Here is a 19,678-nt window from a genome sequence, read left to right on the forward strand (position 1 = left end):
ATATCGAAAGATAATGTTTAGCTGATTTTTGGAACGGTGTTCAGGTATTCGTTCGTCTAATCCTCGGACAGCCGTTTCGCGTTTGCGCTACTTGCAGTGGATGACATCGATATGTCAATACTTGTAAAGTACGAAATCTTGAAAAAGAGTATGATGTCGTAAAAATAGGAAATACTCAGAAAATAATTATAGTTACGTATAGTGATTAGGTTATGAAAAAGTCGAACAAATATTGGACAGGTGTGGGTAACATTTCAACAGTGTGTTTGTCCGAGGTGAAGAGGGACCGTGAGGACCTCGAAGACAGTGTTCCGAACTTTTACATGAAGGAACAAGATATTCCTGAATATTTGGAAGGCTGTGGTTTAACCACCTGTACAGCCGGCGACATGCCTGAGGATGTGGATGTCCTACGGGATAATAAAGAGCAAACGAAAGAAAAAAAATTATCGTCCGCGTCCATAGCAGGACCAGATACTAAAAAAACAGTAACTGTCAAACACCCGGAATCGAATAAACCGAAGCCAACTACAAAGAAAGGGAAACCGATACAAGCCGATTTAGATGTTTCTAAAGAATTTACCAGATGTAAAGAAGAATGCTTAGAGCGGCTGGATTTAAGTAAATCAAATATTACTCATCTACCTAGTACGGTACGGGACTTGACGCATTTAGTCGAATTTTATCTCTACGGTAATAAACTCGTTACATTGCCGCCAGAAATTGGTTGCCTTGGAAATTTGGAAACATTAGCTTTGAGTGAAAATTCTTTGACAAGTTTACCAAATACGTTAGAGAATTTGAAGTCTTTAAGAGTCCTTGATTTAAGGCACAACAAACTGAGCGAAATACCCGATGTCGTATATAAACTGACGAATCTCACAACATTATTTTTACGTTTCAATCGAGTCCGATATGTAAGTGATAATATACGGAATTTGACAAATTTGACGATGCTGAGCCTGAGAGAAAATAAGATCAGAGAACTTCCTGCTGGTATCGGTAAATTAGTCAATTTGATAACATTTGATGTTTCCCATAATCATTTGGAGCATTTACCTGAAGAAATTGGAAACTGTGTCCAGTTGTCTACACTTGATTTGCAACACAATGAGCTTTTGGATATTCCAGATACAATCGGAAGATTAGTCTCATTAACAAGATTAGGACTTAGATATAATAGATTAAATAGTATTCCAAAGTCCTTGGCAAATTGTAAATTAATGGATGAATTTAGTGTAGAAGGAAACCAAGTATCTCAATTACCAGATGGACTGCTTGCAAGTCTTTCAGACTTGACAACAATCACATTGTCCAGGAATGCTTTTACTGCATATCCATCAGGAGGACCAGCTCAGTTTACAAATGTTTATTCCATCAATCTGGAACACAACAAAATAGATAAAATACCATATGGTATTTTTTCTAGAGCAAAGAACCTTGCAAAGTTAAACATGAAAGAAAATCAACTGACTGCTTTGCCATTAGATATTGGGACATGGGTCAATATGGTTGAATTAAATTTGGGTACAAATCAACTTACAAAAATTCCTGATGATATCCAATGCCTTCAAAATTTAGAAGTCTTAATACTTTCTAATAACTTATTAAAACGTATTCCTGCCAGCATAGCGAACTTGCGTAAACTCAGGGTGTTAGATCTTGAAGAAAATAAAATTGAATCTTTACCTAATGAAATTGGTTTCCTAAGGGACTTGCAGAAGCTAATCTTACAATCTAATCAGGTAACTTCTTTGCCAAGAGCAATTGGTCATTTAACAAATTTAACATATTTAAGCGTTGGAGAAAACAATCTAAATTATTTACCTGAAGAAATTGGTACACTAGAAAATTTAGATTCACTTTATGTAAATGATAACGCTAACTTACACAATTTACCATTTGAATTAGCTTTATGCACAAATCTCAGTATTATGTCAATTGAAAATTGTCCACTTTCTCAAATACCACCAGAAATAGTAGCAGGGGGACCTTCTTTAGTTATTCAGTTTTTAAAAATGCAAGGACCTTATAGATCCATGTAACAAAATTAAAAAAATTATTTCTGATATGATTTAGATGTCGATTCTTAATAAGAATGATACAAATGATATTTGATACTAATATCTATTAATACTACATTCTCACTGTAATGATCTCACATCAATAAAAATTATATAAATTATGGATATATAATATATGAAAATGTGCATATATTTGTATTCTCATAAGATGAATAATAACTAATCACATGTCTGCAATTATGGATATATAATATATGAAAATGTGCATATATTTGTATTCTCATAACATGATTAATAACTAATCACATGTCTGCGATACATTCTTAATATGAAAAAAAGAAATATATATAAATAAATTATGAAATTGGTGCTGACTTGGAAATATGCACAACCACTAATAAAGCTATAAAAAAATAAATTCATGATGAAATATTTTAGATATAGTAATGACATAAATTGTACTCATACTTTATTAATATATATAGTTTATATTTCATTCATTTATTTTGTTTATTTTATGTATATTATTTATCAATATTATAAAATATAATGTATTTTAATTTGCATGCAATATATTGTTTTACATTATATTATGCATTACAGTTATCTTGTAACTTCAAAGATACATTAAGTTAACAGTTTCTTATAGACAGATACATGAATATCATTTTTGGAGACATAATTATTATTTTCAAGATTTACTATATAGTAAACTATAATCGAGTGAGATAATATTATTCAATTGAAGAAATGCAATTAAGAATCGGCATCAATGATTTTATATTTCAGTTACTGCTATCCATTGCCATACAAACAAGATATTTTGATGACAGAATTAAAATTATTTTTAATGATAAGTTTACTTTGTATTATAGCGTGAAAGTAGATATTGTATTAATTATTTTATGTTATACCACAGGAGCTTCAGTTTTGAGACGTTTCATAAGAAAACACTCTTCCAAAAGGCAAAAAAATCTATTTATATATCATTTAACATACTGTAATGAATAACGGATTATTTTTTTATTTCTAAGACTAAATGTAAACAATCTCATATTTAAATATTCTAAATAATTATAAAAAAATAATTTTTTCACATTTGTTAAATAAGTTGCAATATTCAGTGGCAATTATAATATACATTTACTTATACTTGTATATGTTTACAGAAAAGTTAAAAATTGCTACGTTTTAAATTAATTAACTGTAATAATTAGTGCAATTATGATTTTTAATTGAGTCATTAGTATGCTCTCATCAGATGAAGGAGCTGCCAAACAAGCATACTATTATGTAGTTTTAATATTATATTATTGTAAGATCATTTTTTGCTAAGTTCCATATGTGCTTCTGATGTCATTTAAAAAGGCAAGTATTTTTATTATTAGTAAAATTTTCGTATTTTTTCTGCACTGAAATATAGTGCCAATATCAATTACAAATAATTATATCATAATTGATCGCATTATTGAATATGGTCAATTGTATACAAACTTATATGTATATGTATATATGTATGTTTTATATTGGATTCATAACTGTAACAGTTGATTGGATTTTATTTATAGCCAACAATATATTGATTTTTAAAACATGTTACAGATTCTTACACTCATACACCTGATACTACCTGTTTTTCTTAGAAACTAATAAATGCAATCATAAAAATTTGATTTATAATCCATTTTACTATGCAATGGCTGTGCAATAAGAAATTAAATAATTAGCACAATTTTACTTGTATTAATTGTATAACTCAAAATAATATTATATTAATATATTGTAAGTTATATATATAGCAAACAGATATTTTTTATTCTTTAGTTAGTGTTATTTCAATATATCGAAAACATTGACTATATGCTTGTTAGTAAACAAAGATTATAGGTATTGAAACATTGTTGTGTATGATGTAAGTGAACAGTAGTATTCATAGATTCTACTTCAATTTTTTTAAGTTATAATATTTTGTAAATGAAAATGTAAAATTATTAATTTTGGGAATTATGGAAACATATAAAACATAAAATGGAACTTAGCAAACTTTTAATTATAATTAAGAGAAAGTATGTCTATTCTGTAACTACTCGTTGACATAAATGTATGATTTGTTATGTGTCTATTTACACAATTTTTCTACACTAGTTATGTTTCAACTATAATATAATGTAATGTATTTGCATTAAACTTTGTCTTTCAAACTTCTACAATTTGTCCATAAAATAAAGACCGATAATAATATTGTATAAATAAGACTTTACCTAACTTCATGTTAAAAAATTTTTCTTTATGCAATAACAAATTTTGTAGATTATATCAACAATAAGTTTTATGCTATGAATAACTTTCAAATTAATTGAAATTAATTAAATATTAATGTCAATTTATAAATTTCATGTCAAATTGCTTATCTTTGTGTTATAAACAATAATAGTTATGTATATAATTTACAAAATATATATATTCATCTTCCTTACTAAAAAAACATAAAATGTTGCAATTGAAATATCATTTTCTTTTAACAGTATATACTTGTGTATGTTTAACACACAGTGAAATATTAAATGAGTATCAGAGTATATCTAAGAGTTGCCAAAAAGAGTGCTATAATACAAATTGTTGTGATAAACTGTTCAACAGTTTTAAAATACATAAGTAATACTATAGTATGATTGAAAAATGATTAAATTTGTATGAAAATGAAATAAATTACTTCTCAAATTATAATCTTGTTGAATAGTCTATCAAGTGCGACATTACGTATATATAATTTTAAAATGATATTAATGTAATTCAATGTATATGAATATATAGGATGCTGTATATTTCTAAATATATAAATATAACATGAACATTTTGGGATTCTGATTTTATTCAAATTATTGTTTAATACTGAAATTAACTTATAAAATACTTTATTATATATATTAGTAACTTCCGCAATATTGCAATTACACTACATTATTTTTACGAAATGAAGTACTTCTACGAATACGTTAATTCATTTCTATCATCCTGAATTTCTTACATTTTTTTTTTTCATATTTAAGAGAAATAAGACTTCGTGTTTTCATAATAAATCTTCCGAACTTTACATTATGTTTAATGTTATGACACTGCAATTTTAAATATGATACAATAAAAAATATAATTCCATATAATAAGTAATAACTATATTATATACTTCTTTAGATTCTTCAATAATTTTAGGTGGAGAAACAATATTTTCAGTTAAAGCACTACCACAAAAATTAGATTTTTGGAACAATTTTCTTGCACTCGTAAATTCTTCCATCATACTTGTACTTAAATTCCGATTTATCATTGTGTTGTATACATTTTTTCCTGAAGTAATTATTAATCTAAAATTAATATACATCAATATAAGTCACTTTTTTTACTGAACATAGTAAAAGTAATATCTATAAATATTAATAATAATACCTTATAAGTTGTAATATCTCTTCTGAAAAAGATTTTAGATCATCTAAAGTAGATTCACAATATTTTAAATCGGTTTCTGTATTTTTGTTACGAATGAGTATTATTTCCTTATTGGTAATATCAATTTCATTTTTTAATTTTAATACTTTATTATACATATCAACTTTATTTAAATTTTCACCAATTGCTGTGTTATATTTACATTTGTGAAGTTCATCTACTTTTGTAATATGAGAATTTTGATTAAAAATAGAATTAAAATTATGCCTTAAAGAAAAATTCCAAATTTCGTTACAAAATTCATCTTCTGTAACCCATACTTTGCAATTTATATTATCCTTTAAAGTGAAACAATGTTAAAATAAATGTAGAAGATGTATGATGTATATATACATATTTAACAAACAGTTCTAAATTTATTAATAATTTACCAAGTCTTTATATTTTTCTTTGAGTATTTCTTTTTTAAGTCGTAGCGTATTAGTTTTTGTATTTAAAGTAGCTCTAACAATCTTTAGTTCTGTACTCTTATTAACATATTTCATTAAATGTAAATCGTGTTTTTCATTATTTGGAGACATCATGATTTTCATGAATATGTATATATACATATACATATTAATTCATAAGACAAATACATTAACAGTCATTAAATTTTTTTATATAATTTCCTTTAAAATATTGTCCATATTCTTCTAAGGATTTACAACCATCGATTAAGAATATTATTTTTCTTAAAAGATATATTTCAAAATACTTGCTTACTATAATTTATTTATTAAATCTATAAGAAGTCAATGACTAATATTAAATATATAAAATTAAAAAGTTTTATATATATTTTTTTTTTCACTTTATGATACTTACTATATATGACTCGTGATTGGTAATTTCCGTTAAAACATTTCCAAATAACCTACCAAAAGCAATTACATTTTGTGTTATGGCGTGTTGGAAGCTTATTCTGTAAAGTAACCTATTTTGCATGTAAACAAACTTCGTTAAAAATTGTATTGGTCATCGAATATAAGTTATTAACGGATTAAATATAACAAAGTATGAATATAAATATAATATGAGTTCAAGCGGTTTGAAAGTGTTAAAGAAAAAGTTAGTATAAAATTAAAATATTTTTATGATTTCTATACTCCTCAATTATTTTAGTAATATGTTTCTCATGAAAATGTTATAATGAAAGAATAAAGGATGCATAACAGTATATAATTATAATTGATTTAAACCACTTTATAACATTTACAGTAATTCTTGCCCACAAAAGGTACGATGCCAAAAATGTCTGGAAATGGGACATTGGAGTTATGAATGTAAGGGAAAACGAAAATATTTACATAGATCTTCACGTACATCGCAATTGAAGAGAGCCTTACAGAAACAGCAAGAATCTAATGGGTAAATTTGTAAAAACATGATTAAATTATTAAATTTCAAGACAAAAAATCTTAATGCTAATGGGAATCGTATGTTATATTTACAGTGAAGAGCAGAAAAAAGAAGTGAAGAAAAGTCGTTTACAAAAAAAAATGAAAGAAGAACCTAGTAGTTCTAGTAATACAAATTCTAGTGCTGATAGCAGTAGTTCCAGTAGTAGTAACGACAGCAGCAGTAGTAGTTCATCTTCAGACAGTGAATCAGATTCTAGTGATAGCGTTTCCAGTAGCAGTGGCAGCAGCAGCAGTAGTAGTAGCAGCAGCAATAGTAGCAGTAGTAAAAATAGCAATCATTCTAATAATTTTCTATTTTCAAAAAGACGTTCTAAATAAACAATTTTAGATAAAAAATAAAAAACCTTATGATAAATATATTCATTTTTGTAATATTTATGAAGTACTCTCTTTTTCTTTGTTGATTCACATATAATAAATATATGTACAATAATTTCATTGTAAAAAATTGAGATATTTAAGGTACTTATATGTAACATATATTTTAAATAATAATTTATATATCGCGCCTTGTAATAGAATTTTATTATTTATATTATAATACCAATACCCTTCTAATTATATCAGATACTTGTAAGTAAAAAACATTATAATTTTGTACTAATGACTTTTTCATAAATTAAGAAATATTTATTATAAAATTAAAAGCGCGAAATATAAATGTTAAGAAATTAAAAAAAAAAATTTTTTTATTGAACTATTACATCAAATTATAATTCACTGTAAAAGTTTATGTTTGTATAACAAATATTATCATACTGTAAATAAAATTATGATTTTATTCTGACAATTTTTGTGTTTCATTAGTCATCAATTTCTTCAGGAAGTGTTTGTATTATTACTTTTCTCTTTGCATCATAAAGGAAATTATTTGATTTGAAAATCTCACTTTCATAGAATGGATGAAGATTGCATATATCAATTTGTCTAGCCTAAAATAAAATAGCGATTTTAGTACGAGGTTTGTGGATTTATAGGAGAAGAAATGAAATAATCCATACCCGATCCAATAAGTCTTTTTCTGAAACTTCAATCGTTGTAATACGATTTCCGTGTATCGCTTTTTGAAACGCTAAAGTATCTAATGTAAGCTGCCTAAGTATATAATACAGAAGTTCACTGTGATCTTTGTTATATGACAGATATTTCTGGAATGTCTAGAAAATAATAGAACATTTATTATAATTTCAATAGAATCATTGTGTACACATATGTATTCATAATTATATTCACGATCATACCTGGCGCATACTTTTCATTACCGAATATTTCTGTGTATCAACAAAACTATCAAGCATCATTCTGATAGCAAGATTAATATCACCTTCTTGAACGTGATCACGTAAATGCATTTTAGCACTTGCTTCGGCCATACGTATAATACTTTCTATATGTCGTACGGTAATTGGTAAACTTCCAGTGGCCTATTAAAATGAAGTATATATTATTATACTTAGAAAATTTTTGTAAAAATTTATGAATGTTTCTAACTTACCAAACTTTCTTGTCTTAATTGGCTGTATAATTTTGCTACCTTATCTTGATCAATGTTTGTTAATTTAGGATGAATGTTTTGTCGCACATAAACTATGTATTTTTTTAAAAGATCTTGTGGAATAGATATATCATTTGTCTTTTCTTGTGTTGATGTTACTTTTCCTGTATTTGATGGATGATGTCTGATATGAGAATTCACAACAAATTTAGCCAAATGCCGGTCTTGCATAGGATCTATTTCATCTTTTACTACGCAGAGAATATCGAAACGAGACAAAATCGGTTCTGATAAATCCACCTATGTAAAAAAATTATATAAATATAACTTATGATATATAATACATAAAATAAAATAAAAATATACTTCCTCATCCTATATTATATCTTACATTTTCTGAAAATGTCATACTAGCATCATATCTGCCTCCAATGGGATTGGATGCAGCTATTACTGAACATCTAGCATTAAGTGATGTAACAATTCCCACTTTTGAAATAGAAATACTTTGTTGTTCCATAGCTTCGTGAATAGATGTTCTATCTTGATCATTCATCTAGAAATACAATAATAATTATATTTTATCACAAGCATTTCATATAAAATGTACCTTATCGAATTCATCAATAAGACAGATTCCATTGTCGGCAAGGACTAAGGCACCAGCTTCTAATGTCCATTCTCGAGTAGTTGGCGACCTTCTTACAAAAGCAGTCAATCCCACAGCTGAAGCTCCTTGACCTGTTGCAAATACTGATCTTGGTGCAATTTTTTCAACATACTTCAAAAATTGAGATTTAGCTGTTCCTGGATCTCCACATAATAACACATTAATATCTCCTCTTACTTTATGTTTGTTACCTATGTAAATATAAGACTTTTATTGAATAGTCTTGAATACTCTTCAAATACATCCAAAATGATGTTAGAAATGAAAATACCAGGATTTTTTGATTCGCCTCCAAATATTGCTAAAGCTAAAGCTCTTTTTATATATTCGTGACCATAAATTGAAGGCGCAATACTTGCGACAATGCGATCAAAAATTCGATGATCTTTACTTAAATTAATGATACTAGAAATATCTTCTTCGGTTAAGGATTCTACAATTTCTTTCGAATCTTTTACTTGTAAATGATTAGCAAGAAGGACCGTTGCAAATACAGGAAAACCCTTAAATACAAAATTAATAATAATTAATTAATATAAAATTTTTAAATAATCATATGCAAATATCTTTTACCTGTTCTGTGTTCAAGGAACCATCGTAATTATTCGTATAAATAGCGGTAACGTCTACTTCATCTCCAGGTTTACAGCGATCGCAGAGATCTGATAGAAGAATACATTCTTTGCTTCTGGGTATTCTTCCTGCAGAAATTTTGCCTGGTGATTCTTGAATTGTAATTTTTTGATAGTTTCTGTATATTGTTTGTTCCATGTTAATCTGTAATTAGTATTACTATATTTATAGAATAAATATATTGTTTATATATAAATAAGATTATATTTAATATTTGAACTTACCATAAAAGGTCCAATGCTTTGACATTCAGGGCATGAGCCAGGCTTAACTTCAGTGTTTTGATGTTGTACAAAAGGTCCAAGTACATATCCACACTTTGTACAGTCATATTTTACAACAGACAATTGTGGTAATACTCCTGTGGTTGCAGTAACAACTCCTAGAGTACGTACTAATTGATTCAAATGTAATTTCCTAATTTTCACCATAAATATTATGTTATATTTTTGAAGAGTGAAACATTTTTGTTGATATGTAATTTCGTTTTACCTAAATGTACGAATTTCTTCTATTAATGGCAGTTCTGATATTCTGACATGAATTTCACCAGTAACTCTTTCATAGCTGGGAAATATATTTAGTACTAGTTCCTTTGCAACTTCATCAAATATTTCTAACATTTGAAATGGAGCTTCTGGTAGAAAATAAGCCAAAACATGTTCTTTACTGGCAAGGATAGGGAACTCCACAACAAAGCTAGACTATTAAAAAATAATATAAATATCTTTTATGTCTTATATGAGCATTATTACAATTAATAATACAAAAATATTACTTGATTACTCTCGCACATGTGACGAATTCGTTCTTTGTACATATATTGTCCTTTCGAATTAGTATGTGTACGAAGAAAGCTTTTAAAACGATTGGAGATTTCTGTTTTTGGTCCTAACATAGACACCCACTCTTTAACTGAATGACCTTTTGTATCTTCCAAATTCTCAATAGATTCAATCATCTAGAATGAAAATACATATAGTTATATAACATAATAAAATAAATTGTGCAATAGAATAAAAAGCAAGCAAGATACTTACATCTGTGTCTTCTATATCACCAACTGCTGCTTTTTCAGCCATACGCCTTTTACGGGCATGTGTTTCTTCTTCATCACTCTCATCTTGAATATTTAAAATCTATGTTGTATGATATATTTGCAAAGTATATATTAATTAAATTATTACAATACTAAAATATACCATAAAGTAAATATCTATCATCTCTGATAATTCCTGCGGCTCTGTCTCTTTTAAGCATAATGGCTTCAGCAACTGCACGTTCTCCTTGAGACATTTCTGAGTACTCTTCATCATCCACTACATCTGGATCATATCTATCTAATGCTGGCATTGGACGATAATCACTGAAATAAAAATATATCGTCCAAAAGCCAATATCACATATATCTTATCTAGTATATGAAAAAATGAAAAAAACTTTACGCTTCCATATTATCTCCAAATAATTCTTCTCCTTCTTCTTCTTCTTCTTCCTGATTAACATCATTGTCGTTACCAAGTAAATCTGCTTCATCTTCAAATGGTTCATCTATTTCTGGTGCAGGAGATGTCATTGCCTCTGTATGTCTATCAGAGCGTGCTGGGCTACTAGAATCCTAAAAAATATATAAAACAGAATAAAAAATAAATTAATTCAAAGATTTAGGAAAATGATACCAAAAGTAATAGAATATAATGAAAACAATATATTAGAAAGGAATTTAATTTTTTTTATAGGATTTTTAGTCCTAATATTTTACCATTACGCTTGTATTAAAAAAATCGAGATGACAGTAAAATAAATTTCTGAATAAAAATGTAAGGTAGATTTGAAGTATCACTTTTTCGGTTGTAAGACTCAAACCAAAAGGTAGGAATTGGCGGGAATTTCATTTAGGGATACTGTTTTGTCGTGCCAACAATTCTTCACAAATAACTATGATGAATCAATAGTAAAAGTTCTTCGTAGGTAATAAATGAAATTTTTAAATCGTATTATCGTATTGGTATTATCACATGTACTTTTATTAATTACAATTGTTTTGATATAAATTTTATTCATATAAAGAAATATTTACAATTACAAACATAAAATTTTTTTGTAAAAACTAGTTAATAAGATAATATAATAAGACAAAATGACAAAACTTATGTAATTTTTATATTTTAGTGTCATTTGTTGAACAAGAAGTATGTTTTAAAAAATATAAAGATTGTAATTTATCTACTACAGAAGCAATTTCTGCTTGTATATTTGCTGCTCTCACAATAAGATAAAGAGATTCTTGAAAACGTTTTTGTGCAATTCGTAAACTCTGTGGGACCAATACTCCAAACCATTTTATAGGATCTTGTATTTCATCTTCACTTTTATCCAATCTCCTTAAGCTTATGTCAAAATTTGGAATTATTTTGCCAGTTTCCTCAGTCAACTTTGTCTCCAATTCAAATAGTGTGACTACTCTCTCATTGTCAACAGGAACCTGCAAAACACTTATACTTTCTTTGCCTCGTATGTATTTAGCCTTAGCTAATTCAATGTAACCATCACGTAATATTTTCTCCATTTGGACATCAATATCAATCTTTTCTTGCATTAACTCCAAATTACGCAATAAATTTTCATCAATAGCTTTACATATGTCATCTATGCTTTCATGCATATTGTGTACTATCAGATACTATTAACACAAAATAGTAATACCTGATTACAATGTATAATATCCTGGAATAGCCCCTAAAATATACAAATAAAAATATAATGCATATTTATGTATATTATAATGTATAATATACATTATAATGTAATGTTATATGCTCTTCGTTATCATTTTGTTAATGACAATAATATTTATCCATTAGATTCATACATTTTTTTATTTAGTACATACCAAATATGAAAATTATTTCTTTTTATAGATGATAACTTGATAACAAATTGATATTTTTTTCATAAGTAATTGTTCCTAATTTTATGAAATCTATTATTTCGATAATTTTATATGTAATTACGATTCATATATATTAGATTTTTAAAACAGTAATATGGTACACAATTTTTTAAAGCTAACAAGGTTATAGCATTTGGCTACACTGTTTGCATCACCATTGATGAAGAATGTAACCGTTATAAAATTGGCGTATTGTAATTTTATAAAAATTAACAATGGCAGTTAAAGAGAAACAAACAGACGCTTCTACTGACGAAATAGAATGGAATGTTGAAAATGAAATTCAATTATTCTTTGCTATGAATGGACATAAGCCTGTTGGTAAGATTTCAATTCACACAATGACATTTCTTAGGTTATGTTTACATTAATAATAAAAATAGTATTCATAATTTTATGTGATATGTGATAAGTTTATGCAAAAGATATATAGCTAGCTAATAAGATTTTATTAAATATTTGTTTTCTAAGGTATTAATAAATATTTTCATATGGTCTGCATATGGGAAAAATTTCGTGCTGCCATTCACAAAGATGTGTCATTAAAAATAATTTGGGAACATTTAGAGTCGATGTATGATCTAATGGCTTTGGTACTTACTATTATGTTGTAAAAAATTACTTATAATTGTTTAAAATAATGTTGATAATGTGTTCAAAATATATTAGGATGATATGGAGGATTTACCATTTCCTAGTCAAGAGATAGATTTCTCTTTACCAGAAGAATTTTTGGGACCTCATAAATCTCGAAAAAGAGAGGAACCAGAATTAAAGCTAAAAGATCAACGGGAAAAATTTAAGGAGCTTAAGAAAGATAAAGAAATTAAAGATCCTACAAAAAAAGAAACTATTCTTCGCGATCTTAAAGGAGGTAAAGACATTGATAAAAAAAAAGAAGAATTTAAGAAATATGTTAAAGATATAGAATTAAAAAAGGATAAGCTTAGAGAAATAAAAGATGTTAGGAAAGAATACAAATCTTCTAAGGGCCGGTCAAAGGGAAAGGATGATCTTGAAGAAACAGGTATATATATATTTGTCTTTAATATTTTTAAGTGTATTTAAAACTATATATCTTTTTCTAGCTTCAAATGGCAAAAAGGAACGTAAGGATTCTGATTCTGGCCGTGAAAGTTTAAAAAGAGGTCCAAAACGACCAACTAGGCAAAGTATGGATAGTACATCTAAAGCATCTTCCAGTCCACGTGATACACCTCCACCAAAACGAAGGAGGATATAACAATTTATATAAAATTATTTTTCTTGTACCTTATATTGTGTATAAATATTGCGTTTTAATGTATGAAGAAAATATAAATCATGCATTTTTCTATATATGAATCACATTAGGTCTTATATGAAAGACTATCTTGAAATTCAATTTTATTAAAAGAATGTACACTAGATCACTGTAAATATAACATATTCTGTAATCAATACAAGAGAAGAAAGTATTAAATGTATGAAAACTTATGTACATATAATTTTTTCATAAAAGATACGAGCATATTAATTAGAACCAATATGATTTATTAAGTAACTTGCTCTTTACAATATCATATTTGTAGAATCACATGTGTGGGAATATGAAAAATAAAACAAAATTAAATGTTCAATCAAATATTAGCCAGTATTTATTACAAAAGTTGTAAACATCTTCATTGACATGGATATTTTGAACCAAGGAGGCTCGTGCTATTGGAATAGTTGGATAGTACCCATTTTTGTTGACGGAATGAATTGTAGAGTCCAGACATTATTGGTAATTTTCATGTGCTGGCAATTAATTCTCCTTATCTATTTATCGAAGTCTTCTTGCTTCACGTTCAGATTCCAGTAAGGTTAGAAGATCACCTTCTCGTACCGGGCCTTTTACATTCCTGATGATCTGTCTGTTTTGTTCGCCCAGAAATTCAACTTTTACTTGGGTGCACTGTCCTTGTGATCCAGTTCTTCCTAGAACTTTTATAACACGAGCCAAAACTACTGGTTTATCCATTATTGTTTCACGTGTTTGATGTAATAGCAAAGAGACGTTGTAGGCAAAAGAAGGAACTTTTCTCGCTACGCAGTCCAGGAAAGGACTTCAACTTGACAATTTCCGGCGAGCTTCTCCAGTAGTATCATTGAATTTAATTTAGAAAATTTTAAATGATAATGGTTAATGTAAAAAATATAACTATATAGTTAGTGATATAGAACGTATATTTTGTAAAGATAAGAATTATTTGATTGTCGTAAACATAAATTATTAATGTAATCTATCTACTAATATATAATACGTAGATGGCGTTTTGAATTTAAACGTGTTTTCAATGTTTCCACATGTAATTTAAAAGTAATAACGGAAATGTTATAACTATTCCTTAATATTATTATTTCATTTAGTTATCATAGGATTGAAAACATTTAAAGATTGATTGATTGCTCAATTGTTATTGAAGTTTTATAAATTATACATTATACATTTTTTTTAATATTTTGACAACGTGTATTTGTACTTATATCAGTTTTACAATATGTTAATTTTTCTCGACGCAACAGCAAGTCACAAGTCCTAATTAATTTAGATTGTATGATAGTTCATAATTATTTATAAAATTACATAAAAAAATCTTTTTACATTTGTATCATGCATCTTTTCTTCAACTACATGATCAAGTACATATTACTTGATAAGATAAAAATTCAATTCAATAAAACATGACTGTGACGGATAATATGTTTAGAACTTATTGTCAAGTTTCAATATTTATCATATTGTACGGTAATAAATTACATAATTTTTCAACAGGCAAACATCCAAACCTGTTTTACATAGAATTTTAATTCTCATCAAACAATCAATCGTAATTAAAATTTAGTTCTAAATGCATAAAATTTAAAATCATAAATTTTTGTAGTATTTAATGTATGCTATAAGAATCAAAGTATAGATAATATGTTTAGTTTGTTAAGTCTCTGCCATTAGATATTAACAAAAACACTAAATACATTTTGACAAGATGTATTAATAATACTTGCTCAAGAATATTAAGGTCTAAAATGTTCTTTAATCTACAATCAACGTTGCAGTTTAGCGCTCCAAGCAACACACTACTGAAACAGTAACAATATCACTAACTCTTTAAAACACAAGACATAGTTTTTCCAGTTTTTACATAAATCAGTATTAATAGGAGATAAAGGTAGCAAATAAACTTTAAAACATTCAATACATTTTGAGTACATACAAACATTGCAACGTTATGCTAGAAAATAAAGTTGCTTTTGAAACAAGAAAGGTCACTGTTTAAGTAAATTAGCTTTTGATATATAATTTATCAAAGAACTTTAATTGTCCGTGAAAACTGTTATATACCTGATTTTCTTTTATGTTTTGGGGTAAAAATGAACTATGTCGCAAACTATGCTTATTGTACTAAAGATGCTTGTACTTGTTTAAGTATAATGAAATCGTTTGCTATAATGAAAGTGGACCCTGACATACATTCATCGTGAATACAAAAGCACCCATTTTTTGCAAATAATACAATTACATTGTCAAATACATATATACTGTACGTCATGAACAACTCTTTATAATCAGTCAAAAATTCGTTTTTATTTGTAGTTCCCACTTTTCCAACAATAACGTTGAAAGCTAGCAAAGCTTTAGAAGAAAAACCTTTTAGGCTCAAAATACTGTATGCATTCACGAATTACTTTTCAAAAATGACAGTATTCGAGTACTCTTCATTTGTGTCTTTCTTGTGTTATATCCCAGAGATTTCCAAACTAATATGGAAATTTAATCATGTTGGATAACAAACATTCGACACTAGTGTACAACACTGAATGGAATAATCAATCAACTAATAATATCCATAAGACTTTTACTGCCATAAATTGGTGGAAAGCGTTTGTCCAGGAAGTGCAGTTGTAGCAGTAGATTTCCCTGGGGTACTTGAAAAATTCGTGCCACCTAAGGAAAGTTGTGCCATTTGTTGTGGTAACTGAAATGTAAATATAGTCATCATTGTCATTACAAGAATATATATTATATATAAGTAACAAATTTATATACCTGTGGGCCAAATGTAACAGATTGTTGCTGTTGTTGAGACGTTAAATTGAAAAAAGGATTGCTACCAGGAGCTGGTTGAAGATTTTGTGTTAACATTCCACTCCAACCATTATTACTATTAATATTAGACTGTCCTAATTGCATCACCTAGTAATATACAAAACAATTAGTTTATCGACAAATAACTCCAATATGTGTAGCTTGCCACACACAAATTTATGTACCATCTGGGATTGCATTGTAATGGCAGGGTTAGGTACACCATTCATCTGATTTATCTGGCCTACATGTAAACAGTTTCCTAAAGTATTTGATGCCACTGGTCCTAATGAAGTAGAATTCACTGTAATTTGATTCTGAGTGATAGGTAGTTGATTAGGTGTAACAGATATCTGGGTGGGAAGTTGAGTCAAGGAACTTTGTTGATTTGGAAAATTAGTTTGTTGACCAAATGGTACTACAGTTGGTATTTGATTATACTGAACAGTAGATTGTTGAGCATACATTCCACCTAAAACGTGAAGTGCAATTACAAAAAATACAAAATAAAAATTGTATCCATATTTCAAACTTAGCAGTGTATTTAAATTAGCAAATGTATGTATACCAGGAACTGCAAACATTGCTGATTGTTGATTACTTGGTGTACCATACAAGGCTAAAATACTGTCTTTGGACATTTTATTTTTTTCTTGAGGTGATGGTGCTGGTTGATCGAAAAAGCTTTCTTCTTCATTTTTACTGATTGTTGTTGATGCATTTGTAGTTGTATTAGAAGTACTATTACTTGTTGAAGCTACTGAAGCTGGAGGTGCAGATAAAAAAGAGGAAAATATATCATCTCCAGCACCATTTACACTTGTTTGATTTTGTGCTGGAGCATCTATTAAAAATTTGTGTATCTTTAGAAATATAAGTTACATTTAATATTATTATTGAAATCTAAAGGAAGAAATATATACCTAAGCCCAATAGGTCTAGGGTTGCAGAATTATTTGCTCTATTAGGTTTAGGACTAACAGAACTTTTAGGTTTTGGCAACTGAGGCACTACTTCTGGTTTTTTTACAGGTGGAAGTATAGCTTGATTATTTGAGGTTTTAGAATTTTCCTTTTTCCTCCTACGTTGTCTTTCTGCTTCTTCGTCAAGCTCTTTATCCCAATTGACCTACACATTTATTAATGAATTTATTTGTATTTGAATTTTTATTATACTTTAAGAGCAGTTGATTTTTTTTAAGTGTGATAGTGTTACCTTTGGTAAAGGAGGTGGTACCCATTCCCTGGCTATATATTTTTTATGTTCATACTTTGCACGAATAAAACTTTCAAGACTACAAACTGTTTGAGGTCTCCGAAAACTATCTGGAAGATTTGCTTCATAAACTGCTCTTGCACGGGAGTTACCCATCTGTTGTAAACTCTAAAAATAAAAATGTGTTACATTTATCATATGTTACACTTGCGTTATAAATAATATTCATAATTAGAAATTTTGAAATAAAGATATAGCTATAAACATACCACTACTTGTTCTGGTGTCCATGTATCTAAGTTAACAGATTTTACTTTACTTATATGAACTCCAAGATTTCTGTGTATTCCAGCACAACGAATACACAAGAATATACCTAGATTCCAGCTAGCCCATCTTGGTCCTATGAAACATACATAAATGTGGAACTAGTGCATACAATAAAAGAACATATTTGTACTTAATTTTTAAACAATATTTAACAATATAGATAAAGAAATACAGTGCTATAAAATTTTATTTGTACAGAGCGTATATACCATAAGAAGAGTACAATTTAACAGAAATTTTACATAAAATGAAGCAATTAAAGATTCAGGTTATTTAAAGGTTTATTGACATATAAAATACACGAAATAAGGAAATGATAAGGAATGGTAAGTGTCACTTGTCTGAAAAGTTCTTTATTAGAGATTCACAGAAAAAAGGAGAACAAGTAAGTATACGAATAGAGAACGAACAACGAGGAAACCACGGTGACGTTCACTCGTAATCGCTGTCATCTAAGGTTTTGTCACAGAGGAATTAAAAATCTATAATGTCTTACTAGGTCGTTTTCAAATCAATATCGATGACTTAGATGAACCGTTACATATAAAAATACAATTTTGTAATATTTGCAGGGAGTGGATAGAATAATGGGGGTTCATCGGTCGAACAGAAACAAGACATCGCTAGAAAATATATAATTGACGCACGAACCTTTCGCATCGCAGTCGACACAATACTTATTATCCTCATCACGTAGCATTTGTATCAAAAGATTTTGACATTTCTCTTGTATTTGCTTGGAACGTTCTTTTTCCAGGCGGGACGTCATTTCTATACAGTGACGAGGTTTTCCTGCACACAGATCCAAAACAATGTTTTCTTCTTACAATACTGGACACATACCACATACGAGATCCGTCAAGTAGTATGCAGTAATGGTCAGCGAACGCCCCCGATAGTTCAATTCATTACTCACAGAAACGTCATGTAGTTGAAAGAATTCTATTCGATTGTACTTACACTCTCGTTCCAATATCTGAGACGAAATAATGAGTAGATCGTCAACGATAACGACTCTAACATCTATCTTGTGTTTCTATCTATCGATACCTTTTTGAATCGTGTAGTCACTATAATTCAAGTAAGCAAGTATATACTCTACTGCTCTACCGATAAGCCACGTAATCAATTCGTATGTATGTGAATTCAACATGTGCTTCATTATAACACAGACGATGTATATACGATAGATCTAATATTCAATGTATTTTGTATCATACAATTTAGGGGATTTCCAATTCTTTTATTAGTAGTTAGTGGTTTAGTTTCACTTTCAATGATTCTTTCCATGTTACCGATAGAATATCGTTATAAAATCGTTAAACAATTGTAGGATAGCTCTT

The 19,678-nt window shown here is 28.2% G+C and overlaps 8 protein-coding genes across 14 annotated transcripts; 3 read left to right on the plus strand and 5 right to left on the minus strand.

Annotated features, from left to right (window-relative positions):
- Positions 1 to 66: 66 nt before the first annotated feature.
- LOC139990327 (leucine-rich repeat protein soc-2 homolog) lies at positions 67 to 2,849 on the plus strand. The gene has a single exon (XM_072009495.1). The coding sequence runs from the start codon at positions 213 to 215 to the stop codon at positions 2,043 to 2,045; it is 1,833 nt and encodes a 610-aa protein (XP_071865596.1). The 5' UTR covers positions 67 to 212; the 3' UTR covers positions 2,046 to 2,849.
- Positions 2,850 to 4,405: 1,556 nt separating this feature from the next.
- Positions 4,406 to 6,455, minus strand: LOC139990332 (uncharacterized). 2 transcript variants are annotated; one of them, XM_072009505.2, is made up of 5 exons: positions 6,336 to 6,455; positions 5,900 to 6,252; positions 5,469 to 5,806; positions 5,209 to 5,386; positions 4,406 to 5,140 (listed from the first exon to the last, which is right to left on the minus strand). In XM_072009505.2, exons 2-5 carry the CDS (start codon positions 6,083 to 6,085, stop codon positions 5,021 to 5,023), a joined length of 822 nt encoding a protein of 273 aa, XP_071865606.1. In that variant the 5' UTR covers positions 6,086 to 6,252; positions 6,336 to 6,455; the 3' UTR covers positions 4,406 to 5,020. The 2 variants fall into 2 exon arrangements, with proteins under 2 accessions (XP_071865606.1, XP_073967989.1); XM_074111888.1 differs by lacking the exon at positions 5,900 to 6,252.
- On the plus strand, positions 5,935 to 7,721 carry LOC139990336 (uncharacterized). Of its 4 annotated transcripts, none has more exons than XM_072009509.1 (3): positions 5,935 to 6,067; positions 6,729 to 6,878; positions 6,964 to 7,721. In XM_072009509.1, the coding sequence occupies exons 1-3, from the start codon at positions 6,051 to 6,053 to the stop codon at positions 7,247 to 7,249; spliced, it is 453 nt and encodes a 150-aa protein (XP_071865610.1). In that variant the 5' UTR covers positions 5,935 to 6,050; the 3' UTR covers positions 7,250 to 7,721. The 4 variants fall into 4 exon arrangements, with proteins under 4 accessions (XP_071865610.1, XP_071865612.1, XP_071865609.1 ...); XM_072009511.2 differs by having other exon boundaries at positions 5,943 to 6,067; positions 6,748 to 6,878; XM_072009508.1 differs by lacking the exon at positions 5,935 to 6,067 and adding an exon at positions 6,437 to 6,578.
- On the minus strand, positions 7,525 to 11,622 carry Mcm2 (DNA replication licensing factor Mcm2). Its single transcript, XM_072009491.1, has 15 exons — positions 11,492 to 11,622; positions 11,175 to 11,347; positions 10,932 to 11,095; positions 10,770 to 10,852; positions 10,508 to 10,690; positions 10,222 to 10,433; positions 9,954 to 10,146; positions 9,670 to 9,873; positions 9,368 to 9,599; positions 9,037 to 9,287; positions 8,818 to 8,982; positions 8,427 to 8,726; positions 8,173 to 8,355; positions 7,933 to 8,088; positions 7,525 to 7,863 (listed from the first exon to the last, which is right to left on the minus strand). Exons 1-15 carry the CDS (start codon positions 11,492 to 11,494, stop codon positions 7,735 to 7,737), a joined length of 2,631 nt encoding a protein of 876 aa, XP_071865592.1. The 5' UTR covers positions 11,495 to 11,622; the 3' UTR covers positions 7,525 to 7,734.
- A 118-nt stretch (positions 11,623 to 11,740) lies between these two features.
- LOC139990335 (coiled-coil domain-containing protein 115) lies at positions 11,741 to 12,748 on the minus strand. The gene is made up of 2 exons (XM_072009507.1): positions 12,619 to 12,748; positions 11,741 to 12,456 (listed from the first exon to the last, which is right to left on the minus strand). Exon 2 carries the CDS (start codon positions 12,392 to 12,394, stop codon positions 11,891 to 11,893), a length of 504 nt encoding a protein of 167 aa, XP_071865608.1. The 5' UTR covers positions 12,395 to 12,456; positions 12,619 to 12,748; the 3' UTR covers positions 11,741 to 11,890.
- Positions 12,749 to 12,875: 127 nt separating this feature from the next.
- Mrgbp (MRG/MORF4L binding protein) lies at positions 12,876 to 14,204 on the plus strand. Its single transcript, XM_072009506.1, has 4 exons — positions 12,876 to 13,003; positions 13,154 to 13,275; positions 13,352 to 13,709; positions 13,771 to 14,204. Exons 1-4 carry the CDS (start codon positions 12,898 to 12,900, stop codon positions 13,923 to 13,925), a joined length of 741 nt encoding a protein of 246 aa, XP_071865607.1. The 5' UTR covers positions 12,876 to 12,897; the 3' UTR covers positions 13,926 to 14,204.
- Positions 14,205 to 14,296: 92 nt separating this feature from the next.
- Positions 14,297 to 14,751, minus strand: LOC139990338 (small ribosomal subunit protein eS28). The gene has a single exon (XM_072009513.1). It carries the CDS (start codon positions 14,682 to 14,684, stop codon positions 14,487 to 14,489), a length of 198 nt encoding a protein of 65 aa, XP_071865614.1. The 5' UTR covers positions 14,685 to 14,751; the 3' UTR covers positions 14,297 to 14,486.
- A 350-nt stretch (positions 14,752 to 15,101) lies between these two features.
- Positions 15,102 to 19,407, minus strand: LOC139990329 (stromal membrane-associated protein 1). 3 transcript variants are annotated; one of them, XM_072009500.1, is made up of 9 exons: positions 19,296 to 19,407; positions 18,987 to 19,127; positions 18,275 to 18,408; positions 18,006 to 18,173; positions 17,714 to 17,918; positions 17,359 to 17,634; positions 16,976 to 17,262; positions 16,752 to 16,898; positions 15,102 to 16,680 (listed from the first exon to the last, which is right to left on the minus strand). In XM_072009500.1, the coding sequence occupies exons 2-9, from the start codon at positions 19,102 to 19,104 to the stop codon at positions 16,561 to 16,563; spliced, it is 1,455 nt and encodes a 484-aa protein (XP_071865601.1). In that variant the 5' UTR covers positions 19,105 to 19,127; positions 19,296 to 19,407; the 3' UTR covers positions 15,102 to 16,560. The 3 variants fall into 3 exon arrangements, with proteins under 3 accessions (XP_071865601.1, XP_071865602.1, XP_071865600.1); XM_072009501.1 differs by lacking the exon at positions 19,296 to 19,407 and adding an exon at positions 19,252 to 19,270; XM_072009499.1 differs by lacking the exon at positions 19,296 to 19,407 and having other exon boundaries at positions 18,987 to 19,289.
- Between the last annotated feature and the right edge of the window lie 271 nt (positions 19,408 to 19,678).

Source organism: Bombus fervidus, chromosome 8 (genome assembly GCF_041682495.2).
Source record: "Bombus fervidus isolate BK054 chromosome 8, iyBomFerv1, whole genome shotgun sequence".
NCBI lineage: Eukaryota > Metazoa > Arthropoda > Insecta > Hymenoptera > Apidae > Bombus > Bombus fervidus.